Below are 23,850 nucleotides of genomic sequence, written 5' to 3'. Positions count from 1 at the left end.
AGGGTTTTAAAAAACTTGTTTGGCAAATGACGACAAACAAGTAGAAAACATGTCTTCAGCTCGCTGCCGCCAGCCTCCGCCACGTTCCAAAAGCAATTTTTCAATGTGCAAGATGGTAGTTCGGTGGCCGCACTCGCGCTGCAGCGAGCCAGCTGGGATGCGTGATCCGGCAATTGTCATAGAAACCGGTGGTTCGTTCGTTTCGCGGTAGGCCTAGCGGGCGAACGACGACCGTGCTTGCATAACATACCGCAGGATGGCGGCAACAACATCATCAGATGCTGGCTGGAAGCAGACGATGACGTGCCACCTGCTTTGGCCGCTATGATTTATTAAATACTTTCAGCGGATATGATGTGTTACCGCTCGATAATAAATAGGACTGAGGTACACAAACCACCTCTGTCCCACGGTGACCTGAGAGAGCACTGCCATAGACGGAAACAATTTTGTCCTTTTATGAAATTAAGGAACGCCAAGTTACTCGCTTATATTTCCCTACGTAAAAGCAACGATTAAATTATGTGCTCGAGCGAAAAGTAGCCACTTTCCGAGATAAGTGTTCAACTTTTACTTTTCCTTTATAGTTGCTTCCCCTTGGCTGGAATGGTTATTGATGCTTTGCATGGGAGGAAGTGAGGTGTCAATCATTGTTTCAGTGGCCCCGATTACTTGAGGAACACTCGTATGACTCTTCCTCGCTATATTTGCATTTTAAAGGGATGCTGAACCGAAATCTGGATTCCACAAAACACGGCAGCAAAAGCGTGCAACGGGATGCTACAAACACCAAAAGATCACCCATATAGCGATATCTCAACCATATTTTTTTAAAAAAGGAGGCGCATGTGACAGATATGTTGACGTCTTGTTTCTTTATGAAGAGTCGAGAAGGAGAGGGAATTTTCTTGCGTCTTCCTCGCCTCGTCGCCTTGATGGGGCAAAGCGAAGAGAGGAGAGAACCAGATACGTTGACTCCACGTCCCTCGTTGGCCTCGTTCAATCTCGATCTCTTTTTCCAAATATACGGCCGTCCATTCGAAATATCGCCTTACGAGTAGTGTTGTAAGGATTGTAGCGTCCCATCTACAGCTCCTGCATTGTTTTCTGAAATACAAATTTCGGTTCACCACCCCTTTAAGGAAAAGTGCATGTTACGACGTGTAGTTTATTCGCTCTGTTAAAATAGTTTTATTGCCCTGCAGTTGTCGAAGACTGAACTGATTTAGTAAATGGATCGAGATTTAAAGGCATTTTGCGTTTTTACTTTCTATCCCCTTCTATTACAACACTTCCAACAACAATCTTTTTGCTGTAAATATTTGTCTGTGTTATAATCACAGTTAAAATAGTCTTTATGGCACTTTGAGGAACTGCGGAGTTTTCTATAGTACTTGCATCGCATTTTACAAGGTGATGAACGAGAATTACCTGCTCCAAAAGCTGAAATCGGAGGGGGGGGGGGGGGGACACGCTACCACAGCCATGATGGAGCACTTACACATATTTTTGTTGCAGTCTATACTTCTGAGCATCGCCAGCAATGACGAGCCCATGTGCTGGACGGACCATGGGACGCCACTGAACCGATCATTTTCGAGCCAACCACGGGAAAACAGCGACTCCCAGAACCCGTCCTGGTGTATTTCAAGTTAGGAGCATTAGGAGCCTGCCAACATTGGTCGTCAGCTGCGATGCCACTACAAAAGCCGCTATCCCATGCCGGTCATTCGGGGCACGCTAGCACAGCCGTGATGGAGCACTCAAACATCTTTTTTCTGCAGGTTGGTTATTTGAAAACTTCAGCTTGTTGTCATTCTAGCAACTAATGTCTGCTAGTGGTATTGTGGCCCAGTGATGGCCAAATTTAACACAGCTCTCTTGAAATTTTCTGACAATTATGTTGTAAATTGTTTTGATTCTACAGTTAATGACAACTAGTTACTTTCCAAACAAAAGTTGCTAGAATTCTTGCCTTTGTTCTATGCGTTCGTATTTGGTTAGACAGCACTAAACCCTGGTACATGGAAGATTTTAAAAGCTAGGGCAAAAGAAAGAAAAGACTATTTAAGATAGCCAAAAACTCGAATTTCGAGGCAGCCTGGACCAAATATAACTCTTGGGCCAAACTCTGTATCGAACGTGTGCATTTCTTCGAAGACAAATTTTATAACTGTGAACTGCCTTCAATATTATAGAATAACCAAAACACGTTTTGGAAACTTATTTCCTCATATCAGTCGTCCCGTTCAATACTCTTGATGAACAATGATGGCACTGTTATTTCGGACAATGAATGTCCTACGGTTTTGAACAATTGCTTTTAGTCTACTTTTACTGATGGAGATAGTTCCTTTTTACCTTTTGTACCAGATGTAGATTTTAGGTATATGGACCCTATTTCTATAACACCGTCTGAAATTGCGATATTAATGATAACCTCAAAATTTTCAGCTTGGCTGGTGTCGACTCAATTAATACAAAAATTCTAAAAAAATACCAAGGGTTGTCACAAAAAATAGGTGACGAGGCGAAGTAAAACTGAACAAAATGAATGTTTAATGGGGCGAACGTTGCCCAAATTAAAGGGAAATAACAGCACGTCGGAGGCGTCGAGTGTCTTCAATACAACAGGGTCGAGCACAAGCGATAACTGATTGCCTAAGGCCACGCGGGGCTTCTTTTATAGCACTCTCCTTTCTAGAACATTCTGTTCTAGAATTAACCACGGCCTTCTCAAATTTTCTAGAAGCATCGTCTTAGGAATAAATAAAGACATCTGCCGGTCCCAGGATTCAAACCCGGGACCTCTGCATGACAGTCGGGCGCGGTGCCCCCTGGGCTACCCCTAAGCACGCAGTAATATGCAGTCTACTTTTCCAGCATTCATCCACTGGTTGCATCCCACCCGAGTGGAAGGTTGGGAAGGTCGTTCCAATCTAAAAAAGTGGCAATCGTCACTGCGGGAAGCTACCGTCTCGTATCATTAACCAGCGTTGTATGCAAGTTGTTAGAACTCAAAATATTTTCTCATGTAGTATCGCATCTGGAATCTACTAACAACTTTTTCTACCAAAATCAGTACGGGTTTCGTAAAAGATATTCATGCTAGAGGCAGTTGCTGGAGTTCACCCGTGATATTCATGTTAATATGAACACTAACTCCCAAGTATGATGCCATATTTTTTTATTACTCTAAGGCTTTCGATCATGTATCTCACTGTCATTTAATATCAGAACTTTCCTCACTAAATCTTGATTCTCTCACTTTATCATGGATTCGAAATTTTCTTCGTGAAAAACAGCACGAAAGGGAAAAGGACAAAAAGGAAGGACTACATAGGATAAGTGCTTACTAACAACTGATTTTTCATTGGAGTGTGTAGATGGCACTATGTTCGCTCGGGTATAAGGCGCACCGTGGATTTTGCACTTCCTTCTTCTTCATTGCACACTCCACATGCTAACCAAGATTCAGAAAATGAATCTCACTGTTCGTTGGAGTCAGTGAAGGTTGGCTTACTCAAGATGGTCTGTTTTTTATTATGTAATTAATAGGTTTCCTTCATTATGTAATAGGTTTCCTGCAGTTTGCACCGCAATCTCGACAGTGTACCGCTAAATGCTAGTATGCGGTCCCTTGCAATGAGCTTTGGTGTTCTCAGAGTCCGATGTTCAGGCATCGCCTGGTCACCCAGGTATCCTGGTCAGCAGATAAAAATCAGAAACATTAAAAGATATATTTTTGTAATTATTGGAACTTTAAATATTCTTAAGTGTTTTCTGTATGCCCAGTAACCTATGGGGCTATCATGTAATGAATACTCTAACTTGCCTAATTTCTGTGTCCTGGCCCCTTTCAAGTGATTTCATTTGGGTTTACAGCGTTCTTAAATCACACTGGCACCTGCAGTGCACTTACGTGCAACTCATAGTTTGCAGGTATCGGGTGGTTTAGTTTGTCATTGCATTCTGTCCAGAACCTAACCACATTCCACATTTTTTTGTTTCTCTTTGTTTCGAGGTTCTATAGTTGTTCCTATAGACTTGATTGCTGTGCAGGTTACGAACATTGCCTTCCACTTAAAAGCTGGACGTAACCCAGTAATTATTTTTCAAGAATAGATACGAACATGTTTTACTCAGTGCTGCATCTTGTGTGCACTTGCTTGCAATTTCTTACTAACACAGTGTTCGAACACCTATCTCTGGGAGGTGCACTTGGCAGTAACCTCTGAAATTAACTTGTGACAGCAGGCTTGAAGAAACTCATTGAATATGGAAATTTCATTTTGAAAGGTATTTTTCGAACTTGCCTTGTTAAAATGGTTTCATAGCATAAGTCACACGTTGGTTTCACTGATTAGTGCCTGCCAGAATGAATCTGAGTTACCTGCACTGCGCTTATGTATAACTCATAGTTTGCAGAAATCGGGAGGTTTAGTTTGTCATTGCATTCTGTTCAGAACCTAATCACATTCCACTTATTTTTTTTCCAGGTTCTGTAGTTTTCCGTATGGACTTGATTGCTCTGAAAATCAGAGATTGCCTTGTACATGAAAGCTGGACATGGCCCACTAATTATTTCTCAAGAATAAAGGTATGAACAGGTTTTACTCCGTACTGCATCTTATGTGCGCTTGCTTGAAATTTCTTGCTACCACAGTGTGTAATTATCTCTTGAGAGACACAGTTGGCAGTAACTTCTGAAAGTAACTCGTGACAGCATGCTTGCAGAAACTCATTGATTGCAGCAATTTTGTCTTCGAAGGCATTTTCGGACTTCCTTCGTTAATTCGTAGCAAAGGTCTCAAGTTGGTTTTGCTGTCTAGTTCCCGCGAGAGTTAAGCTGAGGCTCTTGCAATGCGCTCACGTCTAACTCATAGTTTGCAGAAATTGGGAAATTTATTCTGTCATCGCAGTCTGTTGATAATCTAATCACATTCCATATTTTCTGTTTTGCTTTTCCAGGATCTGTAGTTCTTCATATGGACTTTATTGCTCTGAAAATCAGAGATTGCTTTGTACATCAAAGACGGAAATGGCCCACTAATTATTTCTTGAGAAAAAAAGGTATGAACATGTTTTACCTAATACTGTATCTTGTGTACACTTGCTTCAAATTTCTAACAGTGTTTAAGCACCTGCTAACCGCTGGGATGCGCAGCTGGCGTTAACTCCTGAAAGTAACTTGGGCCCACAACCTAATCAGATTTTATGGTCGCTAGATATTTACTTTGAATTGTTCCCGCATCAAAAATTAGTTGGTGTGTTGTCCGTAACTTGCGGCGGCAAAAAGCTGCAACTCTCAATCACTGAGCTGCACGTCATGTGTGACAACGGGAATCATTCAGACATTAAAAATTAGCTGCCGTGTTGTCCATACCTTGCAGTAACGGCTAGAGCCTGTTGAACTGCTAGCTGCAATGATCTAATAAAACGGACGTCTCAGTGAACAATAATTATATTAGTAAAATGCTATATTTATTGTTCACTGAGACGTCCATTTTGTTAAGTCACTGCAGCTAGCAGTTTAACAAGCTCTGGCCGTTGCTTCAAGGTGCGAACAACACGCCAGCTAATTTAAATAATTCCTGTCGTCGTGCGTCACGTGCAACTCTGTGATTGAGAGTTGCGGTTTTTTGCCGTCGCAAGTTACAGACAACATGGCAGCTAATTTTTGATTCCGGAACAATACCCGTATCCGTGCATCTTGTGCAGTACAGTGACTGAGAGTTACAGTTTTCTGCCATGCTTCTACCCAGGTCAAGTTACGGGGAAAACCGTGGGGCCTCATTACTGTCATGCACGTAATAGATAGTTAATGCTGTGACCGTGATGGAAGACAACACTAATTGTATCGGCATCAAAAATTAGCCGGCAATTTTTATTAATTTGACGGAATTTGTTTTTACAGTGAATGTACTTTTTGTCAGGATCTGATGAGCTTGGATTGTGTCTAACTCTTGACCGGGAATCTCCGACGAGTCCAGCGTGTAATCCACGGCGAAAGGCCCTGTACAGCGCTATTTGTAAGTGCTTTTTATTCTAATAGTCCGTGAGAGACGTTATGATTGGTTATTTTTGTGTTCGAAGTCATGTTTATTTCATTTTCGCTGTTAAAATATGGCTGTCTTCTTGGCGGTAGATGTGTGCTGTAGTAAAGTCCTCCCAGTAGGTCCAAAGCCGAATGCCACAGTGTTGAGTTAGTCCTTATTTGCCAAGATTCGGCTTGTTGGGTGCGAGTGGAGTGTCAGTTACGTCACTGCGATATGTGAATGTATTTGCCAGGAATTATCTTTACCCAACGAGTTTTTTTGTTATGTGACTGATTTATTTTAAATTCTTGATTCATTCAAATGTCATGTTCTGTTCAACTGTCATGTTCTTTCGTATAACAGGGTATTTATTGGACTGTTAATTTAGTAGTACATTTGACACTGGTTAGCTGAAGAGGGAGGCTAGCGGTTTGATTTTTAACTTGTAAATAATATGGAGGTAATATGGGTACATTTATGACTACATATTTCTGTGCCGCAAATACCGTAAGTCTTAAAACATTCTTTTTTTGTTTTCAAATCAACGTAGAAATATAGGTGTGAACTTAAATGGCAAGTTTGTAATTATCAGTTCTTAAAAACACCTGAAAAAAAAAATTTTTTTTTAAAGTCTTGTTGGGGCACGCGTGTCAAAGAAAATTGAAGCAAAAAAAGCATTTTATTTTACAGAAATATTGATGGCGCGAGGTGCCTTGCAATTAAGTCAGTAGTCACCTCCTTTCAACTGCTTTTCTCTTGGCATTCGGGCGTGTGGAGGAAAGGTGGATCGGCTTCACCTTCACGTTGAGGTGGAAAGAACGAATGACCATCTCGTTGAGGTGGAAAGAGCAAATGACCATTCTGTCATGTCATGGACTTTGCCCGCATAATTTGAAATCAATCTTTTGCCGTCAATATTGCTCTGAACATTTTTTTTTCGCATAAAATTCTTTTGACACGCGCGTCCCAACCAAACTGCTTAAAATAATTTTTTTTTTTAGAGGCCCTTTAAAGCTAGATGAAGGGTTGAGGGTCACTATGATGTTGCGAGAGTAGGCCTAAGCAATTTATAAATTCACCTTCCTACTATTTGAAAAAAAGAAAAAAAGAGCTCTAAATTCGACCTTGCAATGCATGTGCCTGCGCCTGCACCTGCATTCAGAGTGGCGCAACCAGTTCATTCACATGCACCAAGAAATTTAGAGCGCACATCTATTGTGCAGCTAGCTGCATGATGAAGTGGCACACATGAACAGCTTGCTATCTAGTAGTGTCGGTTGTGGCGGAGCTTAAGCAGGCCATAATGCATTCTTTGTTTTGACATGTGGCACATTTATCAATTATTTTAACTCTTGCGAATCACAACCTGTGTGTTCTTGGGTTGGGCTACTTTTATATATATGTATATATATTTTTTTTATAGAATTTGTGCATTTTAGTATGTATAATTTTTTATTTTTTTTATTAAGGTTAAATGGTACTTTATAGCAAATTAGCTCCTTGTAGAGCTGAAATTACATTTAGTCAATGGTCTCCCCAAACTGAGATGTTATATGCATTTGCTAACTTTTTTTTTTTGTAAAGGTGTAAAATAAACTATAGTATACGGCAGCCAGCTCTGAAACACAATAGATTGTTCACACTAATTAATCTATAAAAACTTGGACGATTCCACTTGGACAAATCCAGTTGTTAAGAAATTGTATTCATCCTACCCTTCGGGAAAGTCTGTATAAATATAGAGCTATGTCTTTCGCCACTGTGGGCAGAGGCCAGCTAAATTGCTACCGTTTGGAAGGTGGAGGGGTGATGTGCAGGGAAGCTAAGCCCTATCCCTCTCTCCCATATTGTCTGCTATAATTGTTTCAAATATCAAAAAAAGGGGGGGGGGCAACTGCCCCCTCCCCTTGCACCCTTGTCCCGATGCCACTGTCAGGGGGTAATAACTTGGGGATGCCATAAATAAATGCAACCACTTACGGCTGCCATTGCATACAAAGGAGAAAATAGAGAGAGAGGGAGAGCGATGTGGATTATCTTTCTCTTAGGTATTCATGTCAGAAGGGGTACTAATGGTTTTGGATGGTTGTGGCTGAGCGAGATAGCCATGAGTGCTGCCTAAGTGTTTGGTTCGGACTCGTGTTCAATCGGCAAAAAAGCAAGTCCCAGTCAACTATTCAAGTATATCCTATGAATGGCTCCTGGGATTTTCGAAAATGGTCTATTGTCTTGCAAATGAGTGTGCTGGTATTAACTAAAGACACTTAGCAAGCTGTTTACTCATTTTTAATATTGCTGACTTTACATTAAAGCTGGTGAACTTTCAGCTTTCTGCAATGCATAGTTTTTTTTCTTATTAGGTCCAAAAAAGTTGGGTATATCTTTCTTGATTGGATTCTGCATTATTGTGATCATTCAGCTGTGTTGAATGAAACATATGGGTTTCTTATCCCAGATTTGATATTTATTTTTATGCAGTCGGGGGGTGGTGTGTGTTTTGGCATAGAATTTTAGGAATTATTGCCATATAAGAATACACTTTCCATCAGAAAACTAAGCAACCTCATTCTTTGCAGCTCCTGCCATGGAGGTGGTAAAGAGCCTGGCAGCCCTGCTGAAGGATTCAACAGCTTCTCTCATTGAGAAGGTATGGTATTCCATTCTGATATAATTTCTAACCTCTTAAACGAAGTGAAAACTGGCTCACATATCAATTTCAGTATGCATGGTAACTCAGAACCCTGCTCGCAGGTACCTGTGAAGCAAAAGCAGCCAGGGAGGCTGTTCTAAGAGCAGCCTCTCTGGCATCTCGTAGAAAAAAAGAAACCTGCAGTTTAACAGAGATTCATCATCAGCAACTCGAAGAACACACAAAAAGCATCGAAAGAAATCAGAAGAGTAGCTTTAAAAAATATGAAGTTGTTTAAAAACTTGGTTTGCCAAAAAAACTTAAGAAATATTATGATGTGACTAAATATGGTGAAGGAGATGTTCAAACACTTGTTCTGCACCTGTTGCTGGGCTGACAGGCAGTATTGGTCTTATGCCTTCAGCCTCTATGAGAGATGCTCTAATAAAGCAACAAGCAACAGTGTTTTATATAGGCATGTATTACCTCAGCAGACTCCGAGCATACCGAGATACATACAATAAAATGCAAATAAGCCTGTCGTGCTTATTTGGTAATTCTGGCAATTTATAAAGACAATGTGGTGTGAAGTGGGGAAAGAAAGTTTAGGCTTCAATCTTTGAGCTAGTTGAAAGGCCAAATTATAGCAAAAGGCAGGATATGGTGTTGTTGCTCTTATTGTGTGCTGGTGTAACATGAACAAATATTTTCATCTACAAATTGTCACTTTACTGAAGTGTCCCTTTAATGGTGTGCTATGTGCTATTTGCATTGTGTTGTATTTTTTTGGGCCCACGAGGGGGCCACATATATTGCCGCGCATGATGTGGTGGCCGAGTGGGCACCACTCCTGGGTGTCATGCAGAGGTCCTGGGTTTGAATCCGGGGACCACTGCAGTTGCTTAATTACTCGAAAAACCCGTGGTTCTAGAAATTTGCTCACAGTGCTCAATGCTCAATGCCTTGTGTTGTAATGGTCTCATATATTGAACCGCCTCTACAGAGGTCAGGGAATTTCACCTGAAATTGTCAGGGAAAATCTGGAAAAGTTGGGGAATTTCAAAATAATAATTCGCTAGACACCCTGAAATTGCTGTAATTACCCCGAGGAGACTGAGTAGACTTTCTTTGGTAATTATCTTCCTTTCAAATACTACAAATTGCCCATGTTTCTTCTTCACAGGAGGAGGATCATGTCCAGCCAGCCTTCCCTGTGATGCAAGTCAGGGGAGGGGCCTCAAGTTCACCACTCACAGTGGTGCTGGAGGACTGCTCTTTCGAGGTAACGGACATTGTGGCCGGTATTGCGCTCATTCTTGCGCTATACTGGGTCCATGACATTTCCTGCTGTCCAAAAGCATCCTGGTCACTTGCTGTGATTGGCAACTTCATTGGCTTGACCTACAAGACCAAGTCATTCTTGGTACTAGATCTAATTTCAAAACTGGAAGATTGAGATCTTAAATGAGTGTATTTTTTTACATGTACATTAAAATCTGTTTTTTTAACGAGCACCGTATTACTGTTTTCACTCGACCTTGTATGAGGGCCTGTATGGGCACCCTCTGAAAAGGCTCAAGCAACACCTTTCGTCCTGTGAGCACATGCAGAATTCTCTTCGGACATTCGCATCCGTGCATTGCGGAGTGTTGTAGCTGTGAACAAGAAATGCCCATATTCGAGGGAAATAAACACCTTGCTTAAGGGATTCAATGTCTTGGAAGCTCTTTGTTTGCCCTTCTATAGAGTTCAGGCACACTACGTGAAAGGGAAAAGATAACACCTAACAGAGTGTACTTTTAGCTCTGACGTAGAGCTTAATTAACACTTCTTATGGAGCTGAAGTTACCCTTTACGAGGGAGTTAAAATAACTCTTGGCATGAGAGTGTAGCCTTGACCACTCATTAGAGTTGTTCTATTTGCAACTAAGAGAGTAGCCACAACATTCGCTTCGAGGGTACGTACAACACCACCTGTAGGAGTCTATGCTACTCTTCAAAAGTGTTAATTTTACACCTCATTTCAAGGAGTAACCGTTACCCTAGAAAAGAGTAACACTAACTCTCGTCAAGAGTAACTCCTGGTTACTCTCAAAAGTGTAAAGTCAACACCTCGTTTTGAAGAGTAATTGTAACTCTTGTCAAGAGTAACTCCTTGTTACTCTTAAAAGAGTAAAGTCAACACCTTCTTTCGAAGAGTAACCCTAACTCTCAAAAAAGGGTGGATTCTGCGACAAACCATTTACACTCCAAAAAGTGTTAAGATGACGCCTTTTTTTTTTAGAGTGTGTCACTAGATTAGACAGATATATAGCACCCACTGATCACAGCGACCCATAGCAGACTGTCAGCTTGTAGGGACTTAGTGTGTATCATAGTCAATTGTCGAAGTCTAAAAAACAAAAAAATAAAAGATAAAAACTATCCTCACCATCTGAAAAATGGCGTATGTGCCATACCAATGGCGGCTTTCTATTTACTGATGAAGGAAGATGTTGAAGATACTCCTAAGCTGAGGATTCGAGGCCTGTACATTCTAGACGTTAGCACGTTGCGAAACCGGAATTGAATGCAAGCGCTGCGTAAGTGTTCATTTATCTAATTCGAGCCCAGTGAACCTGTTCGTGGCCAAAAATCGACTTCGAAAGCCCTTGACTTGTAGAACTTTATCAAGGCGTCTGTCTGGGTTGGCGCTTCGTTCTGACTGGTTGCATCGTTGTGGGAATCGACACTGGAAGAGATGATCCAGAAAAACCTGTATAGCGAAAAGTTTATTGTCGTCTGCCGTTGACATGCAAAAGTGACCGTGCCCGATAAAATACTGCAGGCTACGGGTTCATTGCCGCCATTCGTATGGCAAAAGTTAAACCGCCATTTCAGCCACCAGACGGCACTGCATTTCGGAAAGGGTCTATTGAGTAAATAGTACCATAGCTGATTGTGAAATTTTCTATACATTCATACTACATATGGAAAAGATCGCAGCACACACGGTGGTGGTGTTTTTGTGCTTGTTCACAACAGTCTGAACAGTGTCCCTTTCAATGCTGACGGCGAAACACGTGAAACTATTTAGTGTAAAGTCATGCCTCGTAATGGTTTCTCTGTGGCTATAGGCTCTTTTTATGGGCCACCTGGCTCAAACTCTTGCCAACCCTTGTTTCAATTAAGTAGTATATTATTAAACATGGAGGCAAAATATATGCATTCCCTTGCCGGTGACTTTAATCTCCCAAATATAGACTGGGTCTCGTTTCAGCCGATCATCCAGACTACATCTATTATTTATTCTGTTTTCCGTGAAATGGTCATTGCCCACTCCTTATCTCAGTTTGTTTAAACCCCAAAAAGACTGGGTCATACCAGCGCTAATCTACTGGATTTCTTTTTTTGCAATGACCCCAATCTTGTTTGTTTCCTCCGTCAATGTGACACCAGGAATAAGCGATCTTGATGTTGTCGTTACAAGACTGTCTTGTAATGCAATTCAACGGCGCAGTGCACAACCGCTCAAGGTGTTTTTCTATGAAAGAGCCGACTACATAATGCTATCTCGAGAACTGGATTCGCTTTTTTTCCTGTATTCCAATCGCATATATACTCAAACTTGGATATGAATTCTGCCTGGAATTTATTTAAAACGAAAATGTTATCTTTGACACAGACATACATTCCGTCAGGCATCATATCGAAAAGAGAAGGAATGATAAACCGTGGACGAATAGGGAAATTCGGACTTTGATAAACCGAAAGAATCCTTTGTTCAGTAGGTACTGTCGCTCACAATAACCTAGATTATATTCCAAAATGAAGGAATTAGGCAAAATCATAACAACAGAAATGCGCACGGCACAAAATAAATATCTAGACACTCTACCCAACAAATTGAAAAGAAATTCTAAAGAGGTCTGGAGATACGTCAAGAACATGAAAACTCCTAGCATCGCTATCCCCGATATCATAGATGATGTCAATTACGGAACGAGCCTTAAGGTTTCAGCCTTAAAGGGATACTACAACGAAATTTCGGCGCTCATTTTTTGGTCTATATGTGTTCAAAAGAGCAGTATCACATGGAACATACCAATATCTTGTTAAAAAAGTCTCGAAAAGGAAGTTTAAAACGAATTAAACGATTAGCAAAGAGCACCTGGTGGATGTCGCTAACGCCTCGTTTGTAAGGCTCGTCTAGGAACCTTGACAGCTAGTGACGGAGGTTGTCTCGTCTCCGGCCACGACGAGAGAAGGGGGGAAGGAGGAACTCCCCTCTTCCCGAGAATCCCTTTTGTGTTTCGCAGAAGTTGCTATTGTCCGCCTAGAAGATTAACCCGTCACTCAAAATTCGTACAAAAGCAGCCGCTTCGGTGGCTGGAACGACTAGGCCATCCTCTCGACGTCAGCCTCGCCGTATATAGCTTTGCTCGTCTTGAGACGACCTACGTCACGATTGCGTTGAATGTCACGTGCTCTAAGCTGGGCCTTCTCCGAGCGCTTGCCAGTGTGGGCCGTTTATAACGAAAAATACAGCCACCAGGATCAAAATACAAAGTGCGATTGTCATTTACGGATATTGTGGATCATATTCAACCTATTTTTGAACACGACGGGAATATTTCAAATTTCGTTGAAGTATCCCTTTAAAGGGCAACTCCGCTCAATTCCGAAAAATTTAGGCTTCGATGTGATTCACATTCACAAAGCACTACTAAACAACACTACGTCTTCGGATTCGCGAAATGTGGAATATTATTTGTGTAATCCTAATTTAAACATTAGCAGATACCGAAACCGAAACTTCGGTTGCGTCAGGAAACATTGGTCTCGGGTCGTCAGAGTCATGGCACGTCACGTCGAACCACGTGGTCTTGTGACGTTCGGGAGGAAGCGAGAAACAGGACACGCAACGCGGGCAAATCTTTTTTTTTTTTTTTTCTATTGGACGCGGGCAGGTCGGCTTTGCATGGCGCGGACGGTGATGGCCCGGGGAAGAGGGGGAAGGGGAGAAGGGGAGCGGAGAAACAGACCGATAAGCGCGCAGGGCAGCGCAAACTAGCTCATCCGTGTTACGGTGATCACGTGAATGCCCGGTCAGCCAACACCGGGAGGAGAAACTCATGACGTCATCGTTCAATTTTACTCTGAGAAGTAAAAACTAGCAAAACGTGAGAATGACGTACACATGCCTCTGACGTAGTGGTTCAACGTTGGCCGCTCCAACTCCGTGGCATTGACTGCGCTGATGATTGCGCCTCGCGCCGCACGCTAGAGTTGGCAGATTTCGGCGACTTGGCTCGCTTGAAGGTTTGTTGGCCAGTTTATTAAATATATAAACGGAATTACATCGTAATATTTGACATGGGGTCTTCCTGTATGATACTGAAGAGGGCTACATAGTTTTCTAAATATCAAAAATGAAGCGGAGTTGCCCTTTAAGGCTGAAACCTTTAATCTGTACTTCCGATCAGTTTCCCCTCAGCCGGTCAGCCCGGTAGATAGATAACCGGCCTCAAACGTAGTTACCGGAATGGATAATATCGACTTCTCGGAAAGTGGCATCGCGTCGTTATTACAAAAGATCAAATTTGTAAGCAGTGCCCCAAGCCCAGATTGTAGTTCCAACTTCGTTCTGAAAAACTGTGCTTTTCCTATTTCCCCTTATCTAACCGTGTTGCTTAAAAAGTCTTCTGAACATAGTGAACTTCCTCTTGACTGGAAAAGCGCCAACGTGGTCCCAGTACATAAAAGTAGAGATAAAACCAACATATGATGCAACTATATGCCTATCTATTTAACAAGTGTTTCTTGTAAAATGCTAGAGCACATCATTTACTTGAATTTAATCATCTACACAATAATGCGTTATTTTCCCCCATGCAGCATTGTTTCAGAGCGGGTTTTTCTTGCGATACGCAATTAGCAGAATTCACTCGACCTCTCTTTTTCAAGTAACAATGGTTTCCAAGTCAATTGTGCCTTTTAATGCGAAAGCATTAACTGCCTCACGAAGCGAGCCGACGTCATCAGTTTGAAGCGCAAAAACGGCACCTTCAGTCCTTCCTCCAAGTGTAGCCTGCTCCCAGTTATGAAACTACGCGAAAAGCCTAGACACGGCAACTAGTTTCCCCGATCCCAAAGGAGCGAAGTAAAGCTGATGATTTTTCGGCTTCGGTTCCATTGGCTGGTGCGCGTCGACGAGGCTCCCATTGGCCGCTGCGCGTCAGTTCCAACGATCGCTCACCCGATGGCGCTGCGTGTCCGCGAAGCAGCGGCTTCATCGTTTCACGTCCAAGGTCAGCGCGCCGTACGTCGCAGACGAAAGAAGGGAGCGAAGAGCGGCGTGCGTGCTTTCGCATTCGCAACTCATAAGAAGTGCTTAGGTATACCTCGAGCCTTTTTTGGACTTTCGGAAGGCTTTTGACTCGGTATATCATACTTTGTTATTAGAAAGATTGCAGCTGTTAAGGTTTCGTATTCACTTTTACCCTGGCATCAGGCTTATCTTGTTGGAAGGAAGCAATGCGTGGTTATAGACGGTGCGAGCTCGTCAAATGTTAGTGTTTTAGCAGGTGTTCCACAAGGATCGGTGTTGGGCTCCCTTCTTTTTTTTTTAATGTACATAAATGATCTTGCTGTTCATCTTTCTAGCCATGTCCGACTGAACGCTGATGATTGTTGTATATACCGTGGTATCATGTGGAAGGCGGATTCCCAAATACTGCAAGACGACCTCCATTCTGTAATGTCATGGTGTTAAACATGGAATATGACCTTAATTTTGAACAAATGTAACATACTCAGATTTCCTAAAAAGAGACAACCTCTGGCCACAGAATATTTGTTAGGTGTTACAAGTTTAACTGTTTTACCTGAATATAAGCATCTGGGAGTTTTATTTTCTAGTAACTTGTCATGGAATGCTCATGCTGATTGTCTGTCATCTAAGGCTAGCCGCACATTAAACTTTGTCAAACGCAATATTAGTAAGCACCTATTAAACTTAAAAAAAACGTTGCACATATCGACGGGACGACAGGAGCTCGGTCGTCCCGGACCTCCTCAGACGAGTGGTATATCTAGCGGGCAGGGCACAGCTTGTCGTCGCTGGGGACTTCAACGCGCGACATCCGGCATGGGGATATCTTAAAGGAAATCCAAAGGGTGCGAAGCTTTGGGAAATCATTCAAGACCTGGGCTTAACAATCTTAAACGATGCACAACAACCAACTCGAATAGGCAATAGCGTTAGTAAAGATACGAGCCCCGACCTCATGTTGACGAGGAATGTTCAGGGGGCAGAGTGGCTTAATACAGGAGTGCCATTGGGCAGCGACCACTATGTAGTCTCTATTACCTTCGACACGGCGCAACACAAACGCAGAACACCCCCGGTAAGAATTACTGACTGGGATAAATTCCGCACCACGAGGGAGAAGCGGGCAGACGGCGGTATTACCAACCTGGACGCCTGGATAAGCGATCTCAAGCGAGACGCAGAGCGGGCCACCGGAGAGGTGGACACCACCGAAGAACACCCGGCGGTAGACAAACGCCTCATGCACATGTGGGAGGCTCACACGTCCCTACTGGGCAAGTGGAAGACGGGCAAAAACAATAGGAAACTCAGACTCCGCATTTCCAGGTTGGAAAGGGAGATTGAAGATCACGCCGATGAACTCATCAGGCAACAGTGGTGGCAGATATGTGACGGAATAAACGGGCAACTGGGAAATAAGAAATCGTGGTTTCTGCTGCGGCACCTCCTAGACGCGACTACGACCAAATCCGCGGCTCGGACACGCCTGAACCAGATAGTACATCAGTACGATGGGACGGGTGAAGAACTACTTGAGGACTTGAAAGGTAGATACATTAACACGACACAAGATGGGAATAGAGCCCCCGGGTACACTGGAATGGAGAATGAGACACTAGATGCGGACATCAAGGGCACGGAAGTGATGGCTGCGATGGAGAGACTCCGGACGACATCGGCTGCGGGGCCGGACGGAATAAATAACAAAATCCTTAGAAATCTGGATGAAAACTCGGTCCAGGCTTTAACAGACTATATGAATAAGTGCTGGAAGGGAGGGAACATCCCGCCGGCATGGAAACATGCCAAAGTAACTTTCATACCAAAGCCTGGCAAGAAGTTGGACATCGAGAACCTCCGACCCATCTCCCTCACGTCGTGCCTGGGTAAGCTCATGGAGCACGTAATTCTCACGCGTTTACAGAACCACGTAGAAACCCATCGCCCCATGCCATACACGATGATCGGTTTTAGGCCGCACCTGTCCACGCAGGACGTGATGCTACAGCTTTCCAAGGAAATCGTAGATCTATATATCCCCGGGAAACAAGAGATTAGGAATGTCGCCCCCCTTCTTTCTCCGCGGCTCGGGAAACGGCCACGGTACGTGGGCCATCCTGGGGTTGGATTTGAAGAAGGCATTTGATAACGTCTCGCATGAGGCGATACTCTGCAACCTCTCGGAACTAAACGTAGGGCGCCATACATACGACTACATAAGGGATATTTTGTCTAACAGGACTGCGCAACTCACCATAGGGGATCTGAAGTCGGCACACATACCACTGGGAAATAGGAGTACGCCACAGGGGTCGGTGTTATCCCCTTTTCTATTCAACACCGCGCTGATCACGCTCCCTAGGAAGCTTAACGGCATAGAGGGTACTAGACACACCCTATACGCTGATGACGTCACGATTTGGACGAGTCAGGGATCAGACGGGCAAATCGAGACGGCTCTACAAGAGGCGGCGGACATCGTAGACGCCCACGCCCGTTGGGCAGGACTGGAATGCTCCCCACAAAAGTCGGAACTGCTAGTTATCCGTAATAACGGAAGGGCCTGCAAAACGAAGCCGAACAGGATACAGTTGAAAATTCAGGGAAACGAAATTCCGGAAGTAGACACAATGCGAGTGCTTGGGATGTACATACAATCCAACAGATGCAACAGGGTAACGCTGGACAGGTTGACGACATCGGTCCAGCAAACTATACGGCTCATTAAGCGCGTGGCGACTAGGCGACAGGGCATGAAAGAGCGCGATGCATGTCGGCTTGTTCAGCTTTTGTAATCAGTCGGATCGTGTACGCCACTCCTTACCTAGACCTCAAGAAGGCCGACAGTGAAAAGCTGAATTGTTTGATAAGGCAGGCGTACAAGGCGGCTCTTGGTCTCCCCAGGAACGCGTCCACCGTGAGACTTCTATCTCTCGGGGTTCACAACACTCTTGAAGAGCTCATTGAGGCACATCTCACATCGCAAGAGCAGCGGCTCAGGCAGACTGAGACGGGGCTCTGCATCCTGAGAAGCTTAGGCATGAGGAGTGGAGATCCTTCAAGCCAGATGACTTTACCGGTAGAGATGCGCGAAATCATTCGTGTCAAACCTCTCCCCAAGAACATGCAAGCGGGTCGTCACGAAGGCCGGAGGAGGGCCAGGGCGAAGACGTTAAGCAAAAAGTATCAAGGGGACGATAGTGCCGTGTACGTTGATGCGGCAGAATACAACCTTACTACAGGCCAACATGCTTTCGCTGTGAGTGCGGTGAGCATCTCGCGCAGGGTAGCGGCCACGGTGATCACGGGCCGAGTAGAAGAGGCCGAAGAGGCCGCAATAGCACTAGGGATTGTTCAAAAGAGCACCAACACCATTCTAAGTGATTCCAAAACGGCCCTTCGCAATTTCTCGAGGGGACGTATCTCCACCACTGCATACAAAATTCTTAGCACGATGCCAAACGATAGGAAGGAAGTGGATCTGGTATGGGTCCCGGCCCACGTGGGCGTCCCGGGGAACGAGTCCGCTCACCAATATGCTCGAGGTTTTGTCAGCCGAGCAGGTGATGGGGACTTGGACGTCGGGGCCCCACGAGGTGAGGCGCTGGATACGTATCAGGCCATAACCAAGTATTACAGGGAGCTTAGAATGAGCCTGCCTCCTCCGCAGGTTTCGCTCAGCCGAGAACAGGCTACCACGTGGCGGCGGCTGCAAACGCGGTCGCAGCCAAACCCGTGGGCATACGCCAATATCTTTCCCGATCTAGTAAACCCGTACTGTCAACTATGCGGCGAGCCTGCCACCTTAGACCACATAACCTGGAACTGTGCGAAGGATCCGCCTCCGGCAGATCTAGTTTCATCTCCCTCACTTGAGCAATGGGAAGCTGTGCTGGCCAGCCCGGACCTGGACGTCCATTCCCGGGCCTTGGCAAGAGCGCAAGAGGTCGCCGACAGACTTCAACTGCCGACCATGTGGAGCAGCTGAAGGAACCGAAGAAGGTCACCATCTTACTGACAAATAAAGTTTTTTCTCTCTCTCTCTCTCTGCACATATCGAATGTACGTCCCATTTTGGTATATGCATGCGCCGCATGGGATTTGCATACACGTTACACCATTGAACAACTCGAACGTATTCAGAAACGGGCAGCTCTGTTTGTCTCCGGCAATTATTTCTCTAAAAGATCATCTGAAGTACGCCGAAACCTGGGATGGCCTCTTTTGAAGGCAGAAGAAGGTGCCTTAGGCTCAATTTATTTTTCAACATACTTCAACATATGTTAATACAGATGCAGAATTAAGGTATTTAAGCGCTTTTTTTCCACGAACAATACACGGATGGAGTATTTTACCAACTGATGTCATTTCTGTGGCACATTCCTACTTTCCTATTGCTCTAAAAAACTTACTGTTGGAACAATTTTTCACTTTGCTGTTCTAATAGTGAAAGTCTTTGCTTTTATATAGTGTGCAAAGTGTTGTTTTTTCCCTAAAATGCCATATCCACTATTTCTGCATAACAAAATGTCTTGTGATTCTTTATATTTAGCGTTTGCTATTGTTTTGTATCGCCTTACTCCCCTACAATATTGAAAGCTCAATAAGCAATTACCTGTGCGCGGTACTTCGTTAAAATCTGGAGGTAAAACTATAAGGTCACGTGTCTAGTGGTCAAAATTGTGCAACATGGCGGCGGCCAATTGGAGGTCACTTTCAGCTGCCATACAGTTTATCGCTCTAAGGCCCCCTACTAGAGAACTGCACGGTAACGGGCCGACCCGCGGGCCGGGCTCGGGCTTCACGGTTACATTTATGAAGGGCCCGGGCCGGGTACGGGCCTTGCATTCAAGTCTACAAAGAGGGCCGAAGCGGGCAAGCCAGCCATTTTCTTTATGTTCTTTTTTTAGCAGCAATGTTTTCAGGAAGCTTGTTCGGGGGGGTTGGGAGAGCGACCACAGTGAGTGAAACCCAAACGCTGAAAGCATGTGTATGTGCATGTATATGGTTTTTGTTCGGTTCGGTGCGTGTGCAGCGAATGCTTTTCCAGAGCACTAGCAGCGGCGTTACTTTTCGTCAACGGCGGCGCCGCCATCGTATACCATCGCGTCTCCCCATCAACACGCATACATACGCGCCTACATAATGCGCACCTTTGTCGGCGTAAACCACGTACGGTACGAGTGAGTGCATCAAACAATTTCTCCAGGGCCACCGCAAAAAAACGGCGATATATATATATATATATATATATATATATATATATATATATATATATATATATATATATATATATATATATATATATATATATAACTGAGAAGAAAAAACCCTTAGTGAAAACAGCAACGACGGACGATTTAATCTTCGACGTTTCGACCGGAGTCCGGCCTTCGTCAGGAATATGACGAAGGCCGGACTGCTTGTTTGTCGAGTTCGGCTGTGGTCGGGGCACCCGCTGAAAGTGCGGTCTCGGAGGACGGCAGGGGAAGTCGCCAGAGGTTAGGATTATTCACCCCAACATTTATTGACAAATTGGCCATATCTGTTGTAAAAGATTTTATATCCTATCTCTTAAATAAACAGTTGTGATTTGTTAACATCAGTAATCGTACGCAAGATGACCTCGTAAGCAAAAAAGAATTGGGGCTCAATTCACGCTGTGAAGGTGGTTGGTCAGCGAAGCTGTGGTACGTGGTTTACGCCGACAAAGGTGCGCATTATGTAGGGGGGGGGGAGGGTAGCGCTTTGTGTGCGACCGGCGATTGCCTGTCGCCGGTCGCACACAAAGGCGGGCGAGCCGAACTCCTCCACAGCCGTAAGGGGTCCCAAGTTTGCGAGTTAGCGGGCGGAAGACTCCACAGCCGAAGTGGGTCGGACGTACAGGTTGGCCGCCAGAGGCAGGGAGAGTTCCAGGGCTTGGTATCCGGGAGCCAAGTGCCTTACGGTCCCTCGGTGGCCGCTTATGTTGGGTTCAGCAGCATTCTGGGGTCCTCCAGTCCTCCAATGAGAAAGTTTTGGAAGGACCAATCAAGAGGGGTGTTCTTAGCACCAATCAAAAGGCTCGGAGCCCAAAGCAAATACGAACATTCTAAAAACAAGCGCATATACGAGACAGAACACATTCCAAACGAAGCCCACAAGAGCAGCCATAAACAATAGAAAGCACCTTCTTGGCCACAAAAGTTATACATACGCAAAGCAAAACCACCTCCGAAGTAGAGATCCCAAATGCAAACATACACAAGACAAAACGTTTCCAACACGGGGTTCTGTAAACTAAGTGTAGCATTACAGCGTTCACGTTCGCCCCCATTTGGGGCCCCCCGACTCCGGTGGAATCCATGAGCCGTCCCGTGTAGACGGAAAGAACTCTCGGAGAAGCAAAAAACATAAAGTGAAGCTAGACTAAATACTCACGCGAGCAAAACTTCGCGACAATATATATATATATATATATATATATATATATATATATATCGGGAGTGGGCAATTTAGAACTTTATCGGTCTTTTGTCCAAACCCGTCGCGGCATTTCCATTATTGTTTCAACTTTGACACATGATTTTGTTTACTGCTGATTGTCATTATTGTTTTTCAGTCCCTTCCGCGCGTGTTTGGTCGCAGAAAAGAATGATCAAACGTGCTGCATAGGCCCGCAGATTGGTCCAACTAATAATAACAGGAAAAAAGAATTGGGGCTCAATTCACGCAGTGAAGGTGGTTGGTCAGCGAAGCTGTGGTATCATCTGCAACGATTGCCTGTCGCCGGTCGCAGCACGCGGCCGCTGGTTGTATGGCCATTTCTTTTCCCTTTGCCGCTCCTATAGTATTCATGCTGCTCCTCGGAAGTCCTAACTATGCGTGGCTATATTCATCGCGATGCTGCAGCAACAATGAAATCAATTTGCTATATACTCCGTTTCATCTTACGTTCAAGCGCAGCGGATGTTACGAGCCATCGGAACCAATTGGAGGCCGTGTGAGTGTCTCGTAACCTTATAAAGAGGAGGAACAGCGACGCGCGGAAAGCGTATCACGGATTCACGGGCCACGTCCACAGAAGGGGATTGGCTAAGATAGCTCGTAGCATCCGCTGCGTCTGGACGTAAGGTGGAACGGGCTATAGGCGGGCTCTTCTTTTATATATGAAAGGCTAGTGACGTTACTCCCCACGTCGCAAGCTGCCGTCACCGCCGGCAGCAGGCGCCGTTATCACCCAATATGCTGTTCGCACTTCACACGAGGGCTTCGAATGACGTCAACCCCTTTCGAAGTAGCTGCAAACCTAATCGTTACCGGAGCGATTGGGAGGGTGTTCCTATTGTTCACACGCGCCTTATTATCCATCATGTGGATAATAAGGCGCGTGGTTTTCTTTATTGAAACGGATACTGAGCTGTATGCTGTATGCCTGATTTCAAAGGAGATGCGCTGTTTTGTCTTCCATTGTTCGCCGGGAGTTTTTTTCTTACAACGCCAACGACACGGAAAATTCCTTGGCTGGTAGAGGTATACAGCTTCGCTGTAAAAATATGCTTACTGCATTAACTATTGGTTACCGTAATCAACATATATGTAGCAGTGACAAGCGAGCTGCCATTCCGTGCAATTTGTGGGCTGTTCATACTAGGCTTAAATAGAGCGGGCCTCAGCGGGCCCGTGAAAATCAGCATCGGGCTGGGCCGGTTGTCGGAAATACATAGCGGGCCGCGGGATGGTCCGGGCTTTTCAATATTGGCCCTCTACCTTGTAGGCTCCAACAAAAACGGGCTAAAAAACCGTTTTTTTTGGAGCCGACGCAGCTGTTTCCATAGCAACCCTCGCGCTAGGTCAGACCGGCGACGCAAGTGTGTGAATCACCCTTTAGGTCAGACGACACCCACACGGCGCTGGATTTGCTTTTACGGCCCGTAGCGTTCATCGCGCTCCATCGTACAGAAGAGCACACCTGGCCTGGCTCGCGTTTCACTGTGCTCAGATTACAGAGTGTTTCCTACCGCTCGATCGGAATCACGTGGTTTATGAGCCGTGCTTGTTTTGTTAACCCGACGCGCTGCCCGAGGAGTCAAAAGCGTTGATTGTCCGGAAGCGTCTCCGCCTCCCCATACGCTTTCCTCCTGGCCCCGGGACAACGCAGACGCAAGCCAACTTGGGACCAATATGCGGAGGAGGTGTTCGCCAATAAATAAAGTGCAAACCATCTCCGTGGTTTCGGTCGCTCCCTCTTGCGTCTAGGCTCTCTGGGAGCGACAGAGGTCGACCGGTAGTATTCTTTTACTCTTTCTGACTCACAAACGAACGGCTCTCATCGAAACCACTACTACAACGGAATGTGGGGGGTCTGTAGTGAGCTTATATGAGTGAAATACAGAAAACGATAGGCAGGGACTATTTACCCCCCAAGTCCTTTAAGAACGCGTGAAACACATAGAATTGCTGAGGGAATTGGTGTGTCACGTGACGTAGATGTTCCCGCTAAATTTAGCGGGGAAACTGAATGGTTTTATATATCACGTCACGTCGACTTACATTTGGCGGGGAAACTGGGTTGGTGCCTAGGCCACACCAGACGCGAATCTGGTGGATAGGTCACGTGATTTCAATTTCCCGCTGAATTTAGCGGAAAAGCTGAGTTGACGCGTATAGGTCGCGTGACGTCAGGTGACGCCGCCTGCCCGATAAATTTAGCGGGGAAACGGAATCGATACATAGGTCACGTGGCGTTGGCGCATTGGTGTGTTTGTCCCGTGACGTCAGGTCACGTGACATCAACGTCAGGTCACGTGACAACAACATCAACGGACGGACGAACGGACGGACAAAATTTAAGGATTGGGGGGAGGGGGGGGGGGGGAGGGTAGCGTTAA

At 44.8% G+C, this 23,850-nt stretch overlaps 2 protein-coding genes across 2 annotated transcripts in view; one reads left to right on the top strand and one right to left on the bottom strand.

Moving 5' to 3' along the window:
• Positions 1-23,850, bottom strand: part of LOC8026196 (adenylate cyclase type 8) — a 295,086-nt gene that overhangs the window by 109,988 nt on the left and 161,248 nt on the right. The window lies entirely within an intron of this gene.
• On the top strand, positions 8,596-10,178 carry LOC121833091. The gene is made up of 2 exons (XM_042286168.1): positions 8,596-8,685; positions 9,851-10,178. Exons 1-2 carry the CDS (start codon positions 8,623-8,625, stop codon positions 10,121-10,123), a joined length of 336 nt encoding a protein of 111 aa, XP_042142102.1. The 5' UTR covers positions 8,596-8,622; the 3' UTR covers positions 10,124-10,178.

Source organism: Ixodes scapularis, unplaced genomic scaffold (genome assembly GCF_016920785.2).
Source record: "Ixodes scapularis isolate PalLabHiFi unplaced genomic scaffold, ASM1692078v2 PGA_scaffold7__128_contigs__length_106722199, whole genome shotgun sequence".
Lineage (NCBI taxonomy): Eukaryota > Metazoa > Arthropoda > Arachnida > Ixodida > Ixodidae > Ixodes > Ixodes scapularis.
The sequence above is the reverse complement of the archived record's forward strand: the minus strand, read 5'-3'. Positions and strand labels throughout refer to the sequence as shown.

What these genes read in the sequence shown, in the direction of transcription:
- LOC121833091 (XM_042286168.1), top strand. Translation starts at nt 8,623, where the DNA reads ATGGAGGTGGTAAAGAGCCTGGCAGCCCTGCTGAAGGATTCAACAGCT. An exon ending in CAGCTTCTCTCATTGAGAAG is followed by an intron (nt 8,686 to 9,850) that starts GTATGGTATTCC and finishes TCTTCTTCACAG; the next exon opens with GAGGAGGATCATGTCCAGCC.